This window comes from Sinocyclocheilus rhinocerous, unplaced genomic scaffold (genome assembly GCF_001515625.1).
Source record: "Sinocyclocheilus rhinocerous isolate Xijiao unplaced genomic scaffold, SAMN03320098_v1.1 scaffold3528, whole genome shotgun sequence".
Lineage (NCBI taxonomy): Eukaryota > Metazoa > Chordata > Actinopteri > Cypriniformes > Cyprinidae > Sinocyclocheilus > Sinocyclocheilus rhinocerous.
The window spans coordinates 20,723-37,081 of NW_015656209.1; the positions used below are offsets into that span (position 1 = coordinate 20,723).

General features: G+C 43.2%; 2 protein-coding genes and 1 pseudogene across 2 annotated transcripts; 2 read left to right on the forward strand and 1 right to left on the reverse strand.

The window, feature by feature from the left end:
• The window catches only part of LOC107719899 (poly(A)-specific ribonuclease PARN-like), an 8,672-nt pseudogene extending 5,554 nt beyond the window's left edge, over positions 1-3,118 (reverse strand).
• Positions 3,119-9,287: 6,169 nt separating this feature from the next.
• LOC107719900 (bifunctional apoptosis regulator-like) lies at positions 9,288-12,203 on the forward strand. The gene is made up of 6 exons (XM_016527442.1): positions 9,288-9,436; positions 9,524-9,789; positions 11,060-11,261; positions 11,364-11,533; positions 11,631-11,769; positions 12,198-12,203. The coding sequence occupies exons 1-6, from the start codon at positions 9,416-9,418 to the stop codon at positions 12,201-12,203; spliced, it is 804 nt and encodes a 267-aa protein (XP_016382928.1). The 5' UTR covers positions 9,288-9,415.
• A 130-nt stretch (positions 12,204-12,333) lies between these two features.
• On the forward strand, positions 12,334-15,448 carry LOC107719902 (bifunctional apoptosis regulator-like). Its single transcript, XM_016527443.1, has 6 exons — positions 12,334-12,497; positions 12,600-12,769; positions 12,867-13,005; positions 14,065-14,226; positions 14,621-14,817; positions 14,921-15,448. The coding sequence occupies exons 1-6, from the start codon at positions 12,492-12,494 to the stop codon at positions 15,114-15,116; spliced, it is 870 nt and encodes a 289-aa protein (XP_016382929.1). The 5' UTR covers positions 12,334-12,491; the 3' UTR covers positions 15,117-15,448.
• Positions 15,449-16,359: the final 911 nt, after the last annotated feature.

Below are 16,359 nucleotides of genomic sequence, written 5' to 3' on the forward strand. Positions count from 1 at the left end.
GAGAGAGAGAGAGAGAGAGAGTGAGGAGTGAGAGAGAGTGAGAGAGAGAGTGAGAGAGAGAGAGAGAGTGAGTGAGTGTGACTCACTCCACCGTCCGGATGAAGTCTCTCTGGTCTTCAGGCACCTTACAGACGCCTGTCCCCGAGGTGGGTGTGTACGAGACTGGCCCCGCCCCGTTGATCTGGCTCCTCCTCTCCTCATACTGCTCCCTCAGCTGAGACTCCTCCTCCTGCGTCAGGTACGGGATCCCTACGGCAACCACAGCTGTCAAACAAACACACAGCACACTCCACCAGCCAATCACACGGCAGGAAGTCAAACTCACTGACCGCTGCGGAAGACCTTGTTGAAGTCGAAGCCCTGACTGGCCAGGAAATCAATGCTGGAGCTCTGGAGGAAGATGATGATGATGAAGACTCCGAGTCAGACTCACGAGCATCAGGCCAGTTCACTAGTGACACACAAACGTCTCTCACCTGACAGATGAACTTGATGTCTGGAGACGTGCGGCTGAAGGGTTTGGGGAAGATGTAGAAGTTGAAGGCTTTAGTGATGTACCTGTGAGACGGAGACAGATCTTTTTCACATCTAAACCAGCTCTAAATCAGTCCTACCAGGATCTCAACTTTTTTTGTGATAAAGACAATTATTTATTTAATATATAGCTTTACAGCATTTTAGTTTATTAATTTTACTGCTTCAGCTTAACCAACACTACATTTCTCATCAATTTTCATCTAATATTTACATTTTATTAAATAATTTGTGGCGGCAATTCCTGAAATTCCAGAAAATGTCTTTTACTTCTTAAAAATAATAATAAATAAATAAAGACATCACTTCATGCCACATTAGTTGTACAATAGTCATACATGACAGAAAAAAAGCAGTTTGTTTATTTTTGTGTCCTGCCAAATTGACACTTTTTTTAAAACAATTTTTGTGAGTTTCTCTTATTTTCGGTCTTATGAAATGAATAAAGCAGCAAATACGAAGCACTGAACAAAAGAAAGGATCCATATCAAACAGGTAGATAGTGCTTTAAGTTTTTCCAGGTAGATTTAGTATTTAAGTACAAAATAAATAAATTAATGCATAAAAAAAAAAATCAGCATTTTTTTAAATTACATGCATATTTTTTCTCACTCTAATCTTATAGTACTGAGCTTTTTTCCTCTTTCTTTTGTGGTTAAATGGTAAATTACATAGGATTGCAAAAAAATGGGACATTTTGTGGAAGTTGTCTTGTTTTCCATGACTGCGAAAAACTGAAGGGACTGATTTTAACACTATATCATTAGATCAGAGAGAGAGCTGGGTAACGGTTTATAAACCCAACCATGACACCGAGATGAACGTCAGACAGACACGGCTCTGATGCTCACGTGGACTGATTCGGCTCGTATCTGAAGGTGCAGACGCCGAACTGGAAGAGCAGGAAGTTCATGGAGTGCTGCAGGAAACCAGCAGAGCATTAGCACACACTGAACACCACACACAAACTACAGCAGATCGTCTGATCATCACAGAGCCTAACGATCAAGACTAATCAAGATCATCCTGCTCCGTTTATAAATGTGTGCTGATTTTTAACAAAGCTCGTTTTTGTTTTCTGCACTGTGCAATTGCAATATATTTACACCTACAGGAAGTTTTCACTTAAATGCCTTTATTCAGTGTTAGGCAAGAGATAAACGTGCAATCAAAAACACTGACAGGGATTTACAATAATATTAATACTGAGCTGAAGTTCGATGATATCTTCGGATGACTAATATGATGAATATATCCAAACAAAACTCATGTCACTACACAGTTCATCTCAGATTGTGTTCATTTTCTGAAATGTTTTTACACTCTTACAGCAGGTGCAACGATTTACCAATTACTGATGCAACCCACATGTTTGATTGGAAGATCACATCTATTCATAATAGACTACATTTAGATTTTAGTCAGTAAATGTTGTCAATTTTAGTCATGTTCAACCAGTCCATTGTGCATATTCTATAAATTATAATTTATTTGTGAACTGATAATGTTCATTTAGTTTTTAAAATATTCAAGACTTTTTTTGCTTCATTTTTGTTGTTAGAGTTTAAGAGTAAAAAAGCAACATTAACAATGTCTGATTATCTTTCAATGCACTTTAATACTGTGATAATATCATAAATGCTTTATTCATTATTGTGATGTTAAAAACTGATATGGTCACATTCCTAATGGACAGTCAGTGAAGCATCAGTGTGTGTGTGTGTGTGTGAGAGAGTGTGTGTGAGAGTGTGTGTGTGAGAGTGTGTGTGTGTGAGAGAGTGTGTGTGTGAGAGAGTGTGTGTGTGAGAGAGTGTGTGTGTGAGAGAGTGTGTGTGTGAGAGAGTGTGTGTGTGAGAGAGTGTGTGTGTGAGAGAGTGTGTGTGTGAGAGTGTGTGTGTGTGTGTTCTTTACCTTCCTCAGTTTAGTGTATCTCTCCTCTGGTGTGTCCAGTCCATTGGTCAGAGCACTGACTGACGGGCCATCACTGATTCCTACAACACACACACACACACACACACACTTTAACACATAATCTCTCTCTCTCTCTCTCACACACACACTCTCTCCTTACTCTCTCACACACACACTCTCTCCTTACTCTCTCACACACACACTCTCTCCTTACTCTCTCACACACACACTCTCTCCTTACTCTCTCACACACACACTCTCTCACACACACACACACACTTTAACACATAATCTCTCTCTCTCTCACACACACACACACACACACACACACACACACACCTGTGAATTCTCCGTCTATAGAGATGAAATCCGCCTCCTGCACAGCGATACACACCTCTGGAAGAACCTCCTTAAAATCTGCAGAACACACAGATTGACACACATTAACACACGCTCACACACACATCTCCCGCGCACACACACACCACTAACACACACACGCCGTCACTATAGCGCTCGCGGTGTGTGGGTCTGCGTGCGGGTTAAAGGTGAAGTATTTGGTTATTTTGATCGTCTTACTCTGTCTGGTGACCTCCATCCTGTAAAGCAGCGATTCACACACAAACACACTCTGGAAGCTTTAACCCCCGCCACCGGAAGCAGTCTCCTGCGCTTCCGCTCGCTGTGTGATCCTGCAGGAGGCGCTCTTTCACGATCTTTCAGTCACTGGAAACATATGAACGCTGGATAGTGTAATTATTTCCATATATTAAATGATATAAATTAAAATCCGCACAAGTGATCTTTGCATTAAATATCCAGTCATCACAAGCGACTGATTGGTTCATCCTGCTCAGCGCAGACAAAATTAACAGCTAACTTTAATTTATATTACATTAAAATACACAGTGAACATTTTATATAGATTAATTATTATTTAAAAGCAGTCGAGCAGGGATTCGGTGAATCAAAATAATCTAGAATCAAATCAAACCAGATTTCCGCCCAATTATTTATGAACGTTTTAAATTAAGAGTCTTTGTGTGCTTATATATATATACACACAAAGACTCTTAATTTTATATTGAAAGGCGCTTAGGTCGTGTTTCTTGTCATGTAATTCAATTAGGCCTACGAACTTCCCAACTAATACAGGTTATTTTCAGATTAACCTGTACAGGTTATTATGTTGTTCCATATATATGTGTTATACAGTATGTTATGCAGTTTAATTGGTTTAAATCAGAATCAGAAAGAGCTTTATTGCCAAGTATGTTTGCACATACAATGAATTTGTTTTAGTGTCACAAGCTTCCAGTACACGGAGACAACAACACACAGATAGTACAAATAAGATGTGAATAAAATACACATATAAATATAGATAAACCACAAAAAAAAAAGAATAATTTGTATGTACAGGTAGGTGTACTATAGATAAAATAGAATAGGAATAGAATAAAAATAAGTTGTAGGGATGTACTAGGATGTAGGGTGATAAATAAGTTTAAGACAGGAATAAAAGGACATAGTATAAATAAAAGGACCATTGCATTTGTGAAAACATGAATGTTTTACATAAAAAAATCAACCCTGAAAACACTTTAACTCCCGTTGCGTCGTTATTGACGATTGTATGGGGAAACTCCTGTTTACTCTGTTACTGAAGCCTAATTTGTTAACGTTTGTGTAGCTGCACAAACCAATGGTGCTCAAGCCCGCCAGAGGGGGGCGGAGCCAACTGCTTTATAAGTCGCCCGGAGAATCATTTAATCAGAATCTTCTCCTTCAGCGAATCAGAGACGAGACCATCTCTTCTCTGACTCTGTGACGAAGCCGAGAAGCTCAGCCTGCTCTTCACTCCCGCCGTGGAATTGAGCCACCGGCAGTGGAAGGATATTTTCCCCTGCGGCCATCCGGCGACAGAAAGCCGACGGTTAAGATGAGTGTGTCGCCTCTCTGGGGGTTTCCCATGCAGAGGCTGCACGCACCAAGGCTTCATGTTCTCATTGCGAGAACATAAGTCTCGCCCATCTCCGCTCGTGGATCGCCTTCTTCCACGAAGGCGGTTCTCCCCACTCTGTTTTCCAAACTCCTTTCTCTCCCAAGAGAAAGAAGCATCGGAACAGCGGGGCCATCTTCCTGGGCTTGAGTGATGTTGCGTCGGCCCAGCGCCCGTGCGCTTTACTCTCCCCGCAGCGCCTCATATCGCTGGTGTGCTTTGCACGTGAGGATCAGCGCCTGGTTTCCTTCAGCGTGGTTGTCAACGACTCCATGTCCTTGACGACATCTGAAGCTGACGAGTGGGTGTGTTCCTTCTGATTCCCAGACAGGGAGTGTCCTTTCTGGGAACAGGTATAGACCCTGTACAAATGCGAGCTTGGTTAATGCTGGAATGCTTCCTGACTATCCAGCGAGCGGCAGCGTCTTTCAGGCCGGGGACTGCGCATCCCCACAGGGCATTTCAGAGGATGCTCTGCCTCATGGCAGCCGCCTCCTCAGTTATTCCCCTGGGCCTGCTACACATGCGGCCCCTTCAATACTGGCTAAAAGCCTGCGTTCCGTCCCACGCCAGGAGCCTGGGCCACGTTTATATCAGGGTAACCCATCGCTGCCTCAAAGCTGTGGCCCCTTGGACAACTTCTCGCCTGTTTCAGTCAGGCGTGCAGTTGGGAACGAATTCCAGAAGGAAGGTGGTCACGACAGACGCCTCCAGCTCAGGCTGGGGCGCTCTGTAAGAGGGCAACCCGGCGTACGGCTCCTGGTCGACCCATGAGCGACACCTGCATATCAACTGCCTCGAAATGATGGCTGTTTGTCTGGCCCTGAAGACCTTCCTGCCAGCCTTAAAGGTGACATATCATGAAAATCTGACTTTTCCAGGTTTTAAGTGCTATGGTGCATCTACCAACCAAGGAAACGTGAAAAAGATTAACCCAGTCACTTTGTTTTGGTAAGCCTTTTTCTGCAAGCGTCTGAGAAAACGAGTGTCTGATTTCGCTCCCTTGGTGACGTGGCAAAGGGATCTCATTATAATATCACCGCCCTTAATCTGTAAGTTTACATCCACGGCGCCGTTATTGTGTTTTCGCAAGCGACAACGGTTTACCAGCCACAGCGAAAGTTTGAGCAAAGCATGCTAACTGTTCTGTGTTTGGCTGCACAGACGAGCACAGAACACTGTTTAGAGTCCCAGCCTCAGAGGAGACGAGAGAGCAGTGTATTTATTGATTTATTTACTGTATATTGCTGCTGCCACACAGATCTAAAATAAACATGCGATTTATTTCCCAGCTGTTTACCTTCACAGACATAACCCACTGTTTTTGTAACTCGTGTGTTTTTAACGTAAACTTGTGTGTGAATGAGAACTTAAGTTTAGTACTCATGCTGTGACAGCCGCTTTCTGTCCGTGTGCTTCGGATGTGTGCACTCAGAAAACCGTATATCAGAAGTTTAAACTAATATGGTTTAAAACGCATGATTTCAGAGCGATAAACATGATAATCAGAACCAAAACAGATGTTTTTAGCAGAACACTGTTTAGAGTCCCAGCCTCAGAGGAGTCGGCAGGGCTGTGGATTTATTGATTTATTTACTGTTTATTGCTGCTGCCACACAGATCTAAAATAAACAAGCGATTTATTTCCCAGCTGTTTACCTTCACAGACATAACCGACTGTTTTTTGTAACTCATGTGTGTTTTTAACGTAAACTTGTTAAACGTGCTAATGTGAACTTAGTTTAGTACTCACATGCTGTGACAGCCGCTTTCTGTCCGTGTGCTTCGGATGTGTGCACTCAGAAAACTGTATATCAGAAGTTTAAACTCATATGGTTTAAAACGCATGATTCCAGCGCGATAAACATGATAATCAGAACCGAAACAGATGTTTTTAGCAGATACGAGCTGTAAAGGCGCAGCTCTATTCTGGTAAAGGGGGCGGGGAGCAGCAGCTCATTTGCATTTAAAGAGACAGGCCCGAAAAACAGCGTGTTTCTGCTTCCACTCAAAATAGGCATTTTCTAAATTATATAATAAATGATCTGTGGAGTATTTTGAGCTGAGACTTCACAGACACATTCTGGGGACACCAGAGACTTATATTACATATTGTAAAAAGGGGCATAATATGTCTCCTTTAAATGGACACCACATTTTTGGGCACAGAGAGAACTCCTCTCACTACGAGCGGTTCATGTGCAGGGCAGACTGAACCAGGGAGCAGATATGTTGTCAAGGGACAATGTAGCTCCGGGGGAATGGAGACTACATCCCCAGACGGTCCAGATGATCTGGTCAGTTTTCGGCAAGGCAGAGGTCGACCTCTTCGGCCCACGATTGGCCCAGCACCCATCTGTATGCCTTCCCTCCGATCACCCTGCTACCCCAGGTTATCAGGCGAGTCAGGGAAATTAAGTGCTCTCTCCTCCTCGTGGCCCCTCTCTGGAGGAACCAAGTCTGGTTCCCCAGAGTTGATCTAGCTGCTATCTGCAGCGCCGTGGTCAATACCACTGAGGAGAGACCTTCTCTCGCAAACGCAGGGCAAGATTTGGCATCCCCAGCCAGAACTGTGGAGCCTTCATGCCTGGCCACTCGACGGGAGTCTAGCCAACTCCCAGGGAGAGTCACTAATACCATTTTAGAGGCTAGAGCTCCATCTACAAGGTGCCTCTACGCCCTCAAGTGGTCAGTCTTCAGTGACTGGTGTTCAGCACAAAGCCAGGATCCAGTTTCATGTGACGTGACCCACGTGCTAACCTTTAACCTTAAATCCTCCTCGCCTGTGCCAGCAGGGGTCCCCCATTTGAGCCGCTTCAAACAGCCGGCTTAAGGGTCATGACGCTCGGTCAAGGGAGTAGGTGAATTGCAAGCCCTTTCTGTCAGTGCTTCCTGTCTTGAGTTTGGACCCAATGACTGTAAGGTCGTTCTTCAACCGCACAGCGGTTATGTACCGAAGGTGCTCTCAACTCCGTTTAAAGCACAGGTCATTTCCCTTTTAGCCCTCCCTGGCACGGATGGCGAACAAGGTCCAATCTTGTTGTGCTTTGGAGGCCGCTGTAAGGGCTGCCGGTCACAAAGCAGACTATCTCATTGGATAGTAGATGCTATAGCCCTAGCTTATGCCTCAGCTAGCTTGCAATGCCCTATAGGTGTGAGGGCCCATTCCACCAGAGGAATGGCCTCTTCCTGGGCCTGGTCCAGTGGAATCTCTATTGGGGAGATTTGTGAGGCTGCCGGCTGGTCGTCACTGTCTACCTTTATTAGATTTTACAATTTGGACGTCCCTGCCCTGCAGACGCGGGTCTCATCTGCTTAATGTTTACCCCCCCCCCCTCGGATGGGGAGAGTTATGTCAAGTAGAACGTTCTCGGGTCTCTTTGTAGCTCAGGCTTATGGAGCCCTCACTGAGTGTTTCTGGGCTGAGCTCGCAGAGCAGGCTTAGTTCTGCATCTGCTTATAGCATGGCGCTACTGAATGCGTTCCCCATACAGTCGTCAATGACGATGCAATATGAGTTACCTTTCGATAGGAAATGCTCTAGTTACTCACGTAACCTTGGTTCCCTGAGAAAAGGGAACGAGCATTGCGTAACTGGCCGTGCTATAGCTGCACGCCAATCGATGGTTGTCGCTTCAGTCGTTAATTCTGATTAAATGATTCTCCGGGCCGACTTATAAAGCAGTCGGCTCCGCCCCCCACTGGCGGGCTTGAGCACCATTGGTTTGTGCAGCTACACAAACGTTAACAAATTAGGCTTCAGTAACAGAGTAAACAGGAGTTTCCCCATACAATCGTCAATAACGACGCAACGCTTGTTCCCTTATCTTCGGGAACAGAGGTTACGTGAGTAACCGGAGCGTTTCCTTACCAGTTTTCACAACTGTAATCTTATAATAATGATTAATTGGAGCTGCCGGGTCGGAATTCACGAGAAATGTGTGCCATGTCCGTGAACTATAACTAAATAAATGAATAAATAAACAGAAAGAAAGAGAGTCAAAAGAAATTTACGTTTTTCAAAACTCAAATAATACTTCTTCTTAGCAAAACGATTCACTGTTTCGAAGCGCTCGAAACACTACAGTTCAGAGACGCCTGGTCAAAACAGCTTAATTGAAATGAAAACTCAGGCCAAATATGTGTAATATACACCATTTTCAAACCAGTAGCAAATGTTTTAATGACAGTGTAATCTATTAAAAATAATAATGCAAATTTTTAAATACCATTAAATATGAGGGTTCTGTAAAATGTGTGTTCTTTTTGTTAAAGTGTAGTGCTTGTTTAGATAAATTAGAAACCATACCAATATACTTTTTAGTTATACACGCATAAGTATTACAATGAATTAAATTAACACAAAATGGATCTAAATCAACCTTGTTCAGACAAGAGCTTAAAAGCACACAGTGAAAATAACAGAGCCAGTAATATAGACTGTATTAACATCATAACTGGTTTTCAGAGACGACGACAACCAAAACAACGCTTCTCTGTGAGTAACTTTATATACTGTATTTACAAAGAATTATTATTGTTCATCAATGAGATATGAATGTACAAATATTAGTAACGATAATACAGCACATCAGAGTGAAACTGAAAGTGTGTGTTGGTATGTGCAGGTTTAGCTAAATGGACAATGTAGGAAACCAGAAAATCCTTACTGTCCTGTAACCCAAATGATAGATGATTGAGAAAAATGTCCCATTTAACCTTGAATTAACCATATTTAATATTATTTTACATAATGTGTAGTGTTTTTGGTAGAAAAACAATAGATGTCAATGGAAATTCCCCATTTTATATCACGTGTGTGTGTGTTTGAGTAGGAAGCTGCTGCGCTGAAGTGAAGCAGTTTCTCTTTCTCTTCTTTTGTGATCAGAGAGATATGAGTGTTTAAAATGAATAAACCGAAAGAGCTGATATGAGCCAGAGGAGAGACAAAGAATATATAAAGAACTGATGACCAGCGCTGAGACTGAAGTAAGACATTAATCTGTCTGCAGACACTCACAGGAGACGTACTGTGCTGTGCTGTTATATGATCTGTGTGTGTGTGTGTGTTGGCAGAGTGAGATGGAGGTGCGGATCCCAGTGGAGCCGGAGCTCAACGAGTCTGAGTCTGAGGAGGAGGTGACGGCTCTTTCTGAGTCTGAGTTCAGCTGTCACTGCTGCTACCAGGTTCTGGTGGACCCCACCACTCTCACCTGTGGACACAGCTTCTGCAGACACTGTCTGGCCAACTGGTGGGCCTCCGCTCTGCCCCGCGTCCGCACAGACTGCCCAGAATGCCGAGCGGTCTGGACCGGATTTCCCAAAGTCAACATCCTGCTCCGGTGAGAGACGAGACATATAGATATCATTACAGTTACTTAGTGATGTCCGGTTCGCAAACGAATCATTTGATTTAACCGGTTCTTCTTAGTGAACCGGTCGAACCAGTTCACCAAATCAGACTGAATCGTTTGTAACGGTTCGCATCTCCATTAATCACTAATCCACAAATTACTTAAGTTATTCACTTTTTAACATGCCTGACACTCCCTCTGATGCGAAATAAACCAATATCCTGGAGTTATTCAGAACTCAAAACTTCGTCGGTAATCTAAAAACTTATATTGAAGGCAGTCTGCCAAAGCGACAGCTTGTGGAATGTTCTAATGTAATAGTGTGGATAAGCACCGCCTCCACAGAAGAAGATCAACGCCTGCTTCTACATCACTGCCTGTTTAGCTTCGCCCACCGATTCTACATCATTGTTTGTTGATTTTGATTGCTTCTATCGTCCTCATTTGTAAGTCACTTTGGATAAAAGCGTCTGCTAAATGACTAAATGTAAACGTAAATGTCTGTTTAGCCCCGCCTACCGATTCTACATCACTGCCTGTTTAGCTCCGCCCTCCGATTCTACATCACTGCCTGTTTAGTCCCGCCCACCGATTCGCACATGACTGCATCAGTAAGAACTTGTTCCTTTGTTCACTTCATTTTACCCCAGATTCATTTACAAACAAGGCACAATTCGACAGGGGATTTTCAGAAAGATTGAAACTAAATGACGATGCTGTGTGACTATATTGGATCCGACAGTAATGTCTCAACACACAAGCGAGAGTAACTGTTTTATTACGGGATCACTATTGCTTTGTCTGTTAAACAGATTGTTTGATGCATATCGAGTGTTTATGTGTTTTTGACCTAAATCACAGCAGCGTCCATCTATGAAGAATGTACACTGTCAAACATACACAAGTATTAGCCAATCACAGCAGTGGGCGTTTACTTCCGAGTCTGCAGTCCGCCACGCCTATTCAAACAGAGCGTTCTGATGAGGGGGTTAAAAACAAGACAGAAAATAGCCTATTACTTCTAAATTATTATGTTTTTTATGTAAAAATCTTGATAACATTATAAGTGGACCTCAGAGAACAGTACAAAATAAAAAAAACAAAGGCAGTTCATGACCCCTTTAATTTAGATACCTGCATGTCCAAACATTTACTAACAGAGTTAAGTTTGGTCCTGGTCACTGTATGATGTTCATGTTCTCAGTAAGACGCACAATGAAGCAGCCTCTGTGTGTGTGTGTGTGTGTGTGTGTGTCAGGGATGCGGTGGAGAAGCTGTTTCCCGCAGTCGTGAGCCGACGGAAGCAGGCCATCCTGAGTGATCCGGGGTTCTGTCATCTCCAGGCCTTCCAGCAGCAGGGGAAGAGACAGCCCCCTCGCGCAGCTCCGCCACAGAACCCACCGCCGATCAACATCAGAGAGTTTTACTCTGGAGTATTGACGACGCTGACCTTCATGACTGTGAGTGACACACACACACACACACACACACACACTCTTATACACACACTAAGGATGAGCTGCTGCACTGCATCATCACTGTGTGTGTGTGTGTGTGTGTAGATGGTGGTGTTAATGTGGCGTGTGTACAGTACCAGCACCAGTCATGAGGTGCTGCTCAGTAAACCGCTCAGCAGGTGGAGCGCTGATGATGTCACTCTGTGGGTGGAGCATCTGAGCGTCTGGACCAATCAGTATAAAGAAACCTTCCGCAGGGAACAGATCAACGGCAGGTAACACTCACACACACAGAGCATTTCCACAGCACTGCACATTCCTCAGTGATCATCAGTGACCTGTGACACGTGTGTGTGTGTGTGTGTGTGTCAGGTTACTGTCTGCTCTCAGCGATGACGATCTGTCTGCGGCTCCGTTCAGCATCGAGAATCAGTCTCACAGACAGATCATCCTGGAGGAACTGCACAAACTCAAAGAAACCTCAGTCTCACTGAACCTCTGGCAGTACAAGGTGAGTGTGTGTGTGTGTGTGTTTCAGCACACAGCACTATTAAATCACGTTTCTCCCAGAGCTGTCAGGTGTCTCTGTATGTTCTGTGTGTGTGTTGACCAGTGACTCTCGCTGTTAATAGGCCTGTCGCAATAATCAATATATCGAATTATCGCGCAATATATGTACATGACCTCAATAATTTTTAGTGACGCCATATATCGGCCATGTAACGAATTCAGTCCACTGAAGGCGAGAGTAGTGAGAACCCAAGTGCAGTTTATTTACAGTCATCCAAACAGACGAAGACTAGAGACACAGACTTGACGAGGCAAAAATCTTGATAACATTATAAGTGGACCTCAGAGAACAGTACAAAATAAAAAAAACAAAGGCAGTTCATGACCCCTTTAATTTAGATACCTGCATGTCCAAACATTTACTAACAGAGTTAAGTTTGGTCCTGGTCACTGTATGATGTTCATGTTCTCAGTAAGACGCACAATGAAGCAGCCTCTGTGTGTGTGTGTGTGTGTGTGTGTGTCAGGGATGCGGTGGAGAAGCTGTTTCCCGCAGTCGTGAGCCGACGGAAGCAGGCCATCCTGAGTGATCCGGGGTTCTGTCATCTCCAGGCCTTCCAGCAGCAGGGGAAGAGACAGCCCCCTCGCGCAGCTCCGCCACAGAACCCACCGCCGATCAACATCAGAGAGTTTTACTCTGGAGTATTGACGACGCTGACCTTCATGACTGTGAGTGACACACACACACACACACACACACACACTCTTATACACACACTAAGGATGAGCTGCTGCACTGCATCATCACTGTGTGTGTGTGTGTGTGTGTAGATGGTGGTGTTAATGTGGCGTGTGTACAGTACCAGCACCAGTCATGAGGTGCTGCTCAGTAAACCGCTCAGCAGGTGGAGCGCTGATGATGTCACTCTGTGGGTGGAGCATCTGAGCGTCTGGACCAATCAGTATAAAGAAACCTTCCGCAGGGAACAGATCAACGGCAGGTAACACTCACACACACAGAGCATTTCCACAGCACTGCACATTCCTCAGTGATCATCAGTGACCTGTGACACGTGTGTGTGTGTGTGTGTGTGTCAGGTTACTGTCTGCTCTCAGCGATGACGATCTGTCTGCGGCTCCGTTCAGCATCGAGAATCAGTCTCACAGACAGATCATCCTGGAGGAACTGCACAAACTCAAAGAAACCTCAGTCTCACTGAACCTCTGGCAGTACAAGGTGAGTGTGTGTGTGTGTGTGTTTCAGCACACAGCACTATTAAATCACGTTTCTCCCAGAGCTGTCAGGTGTCTCTGTATGTTCTGTGTGTGTGTTGACCAGTGACTCTCGCTGTTAATAGGCCTGTCGCAATAATCAATATATCGAATTATCGCGCAATATATGTACATGACCTCAATAATTTTTAGTGACGCCATATATCGGCCATGTAACGAATTCAGTCCACTGAAGGCGAGAGTAGTGAGAACCCAAGTGCAGTTTATTTACAGTCATCCAAACAGACGAAGACTAGAGACACAGACTTGACGAGGCACAAACAGACTAGACTCACCGACAGCGGGTTACAACTTCAATATACGACGACCGACAATGGCAACATGATGGCTACTTATAGCAGACAAGAGGGTCACATGACAAGAACAAACCAATGGGAAACAAGACACATGACTAAAACAACCAATCAGAACATGACACATACACAAGGCAGAGAGACATGAGGCAAGGGAAGCATGACACTAACATCAGGAAACAATTACAAAATAAAAGACATGGACATGAACATGAAACAAAAACAAAACCCAAACCCCACATTACAGGCCATTATATTTATTTAATAATTAATGTCACCATGTTTTGTACATTCCACTTGCGCCTGTGTCTTTTGCAGCTTCTCGTACATAACGAGGTGTAGTCATGAGGTGCTAGTTCAAATTTAGTAGTTCAAAGTTCTTTGTGCATTTTTCTTTTTTTCTACTTTGCACTTTTTTGTTAGAAAATGTTTATTTACTATTTATTCAGGTTTTTTAAGGTATCTAAAATTTTGATACTTAATTTCCATGATCTACATATTCTTAAAAATTAAAAGTTTGTTGTCATTTGGAAGTGTGTAGGCCTTCTTGCATTATTATGCTTTTATATTATGATTATATATTCAGTGGCATAAAATGGTCTTTAAAATTACAATAATATCGCTTATCGCAATTATTTCTTGGGCAATATTTCGCACAACAAATTGTTATCGTGACAGGCCTAGCTGTTAATCATCATGTGTGTCTGCAGGATCTGTATTTAGGGAAGACTCTGTTCCTGTTGATCAGTCTGAGGAACTTGCCTCGTCTGACGCTGCTCTACCTGTTCCTGTTCGATTATGAAGACACCTTTCTGCCCTTCATTCACACCAGCTGCCCGGCGACACCAGACGCTCCCACTGACACACCGCTGGTAAAAACATATCTGCATATATATATATATATGCATGTTTAGCAACAAACAAAAATATAATTGTTTCTATAGATATAATCAACCACATTAAAGGAAAAGTTTCATATTTCTACATCATTTTAAATTTGATTGTCATTCACAAAGCTGCATGGGATTGTAGTTCTTTCCCTCATTAAAGCTGTGACGTTCAAAGTCTTGTATCTTTGTCTTTTCACCTGATTTTCTAACACTTTTTTTGCTGCCAATCAGAGTTTGTAATGTTGTGAATCTCCTCGTATCGGGTATATATAACACTATAACAGAGCTTTTTAATAAATCACTTTGGGATAATTACTAACAGAACCGACGCCGCTGTAAAAGTGGGTGGGCACTAATGCACCCTGTGCTGCATCAGGATTGGCCGGGCTGGAGTCAGTGGGCGGAGTTTCTGCTGATGTACTTCCTGCTGCCCTATCAGCTGCTGTCTGCCTTCGCCTGGCACTGGATGAGCGTTCATTACTGGACGGCAGGTTTCATCATCGCTCACGCCGCGTTACTGACAGTGCTGGACGTGTGTTTCTACTGGACGCTGTGGAAGAGAGGACAGATGAGGTACACACACACACACACGATTCATGCTCCATGTGAGGTTTTTAACACATTCATTGAGTCTGAGATTGAACCCGTGTGATTTCTGTGTGTGTGGTGATTGCAGGACTCTCCCTAAGTTAGTTTGGCTTCAGATGTTTGCAGTGTTGTTCAACACGTCTCTGTTTGTGCTGCCGTGGCCCCTGATGCCTCTGTTCATCATTAACACTGAGATCTACATCCAGCTGTATTTGAGCCCCTTCCTCACTGCAGTGCTGGTGAAACGAACACTCCTGCCTGCAAACACACAGCACAGGCCCTGACACACACTTTATACATCTGACACACACTTTCATCATGTTTGTTAGGTGACTCGCATTGCATTCATGCTACACATTTGATCAGTTCATGTATTCTCTGGGAATCGAACCCATGACCTTGGCGTTGCGAGCGCTGTGATCCACTGTTTGAGCCACAGCTGTGATCCACTGTTTGAGCCACAAACACAGCTTGGTCATGCTGGGACTTTACATTCACAATCACCTCTCTGCTGTTATATTATAATCAGTTTCATAGTATCGTCAGATGTTTCAGTTTCATGCTTTTAAGTGTGAAAATAAGTATTTTTATAAATTGATTTCATGACTGTAATAAACAGAGGATATATATTTAAAGTATATATTTAATAAAAAACGGTGGTTGTGTGACTCATTTTCATATTAGATAAAACTCAATTTAGAATAGAAATATCATGTATATGAAAACAAATGTACACTGCAATAAGAAACACCACGGCTACAGCTCTTACAAAATGTTACATATACATTTTAAAGCTTATTTACTTGAATTAAAAGCTTAATAGGAATTATCAAAATATAGTTGTTTCCATATAATGCATTACATTTTTTTAGAATTTTTTTTAAGAAGTAATTAAAACTCCCTGAATGGCAGCAGGTAAATGTAAAACATTAAAATAAAGCACAGGAAACTGAATTAAAGTGTGAGAACCTCCTAATGGACAGCTGTGCAAATAATATTATTTTAAAGGGGTCATATGGTGCGATTTCAAGTTTTGCTTTCTCTTTGGAGTGTTACAAGCTGATTGTGCATAGATAAGATCCCTGAAGTTGCAAAGACTAAAGTCTCAAAACCAAAGAGATATTCTTTATCAAAGTTAAGACTCTGCCACACCCCCCTAAAACGGCTCGTTCTAACACGCCCCCACATATCTACCCCACTATGTGGAAATATTTGCATAATGCGCCCAAATGTGCAAAGAAAGAAGGCGTGGTTTCAGGAACAGCAGTTAGTGTTGAAGCAGCCATGTCAAGGAGACGCTGTGTGTTTCTAGGCGAAAGCAAAAGCACTTTATGTGGCCTTCCGAAAGTAGATGCATTTAGGAATCTTTAAGATTACTTACAACAGAACAGCAATGCATTTTATGGACGACCGTTTCGTGAACCTAGGAGAGGAGGTAATTCTGACTATGCTATGACAATCTGGCGCTTCTGAATCAGCTACTGTTTAGTTATTAGTTTAAGTATTTGCTATTGACCGTTCAAATGC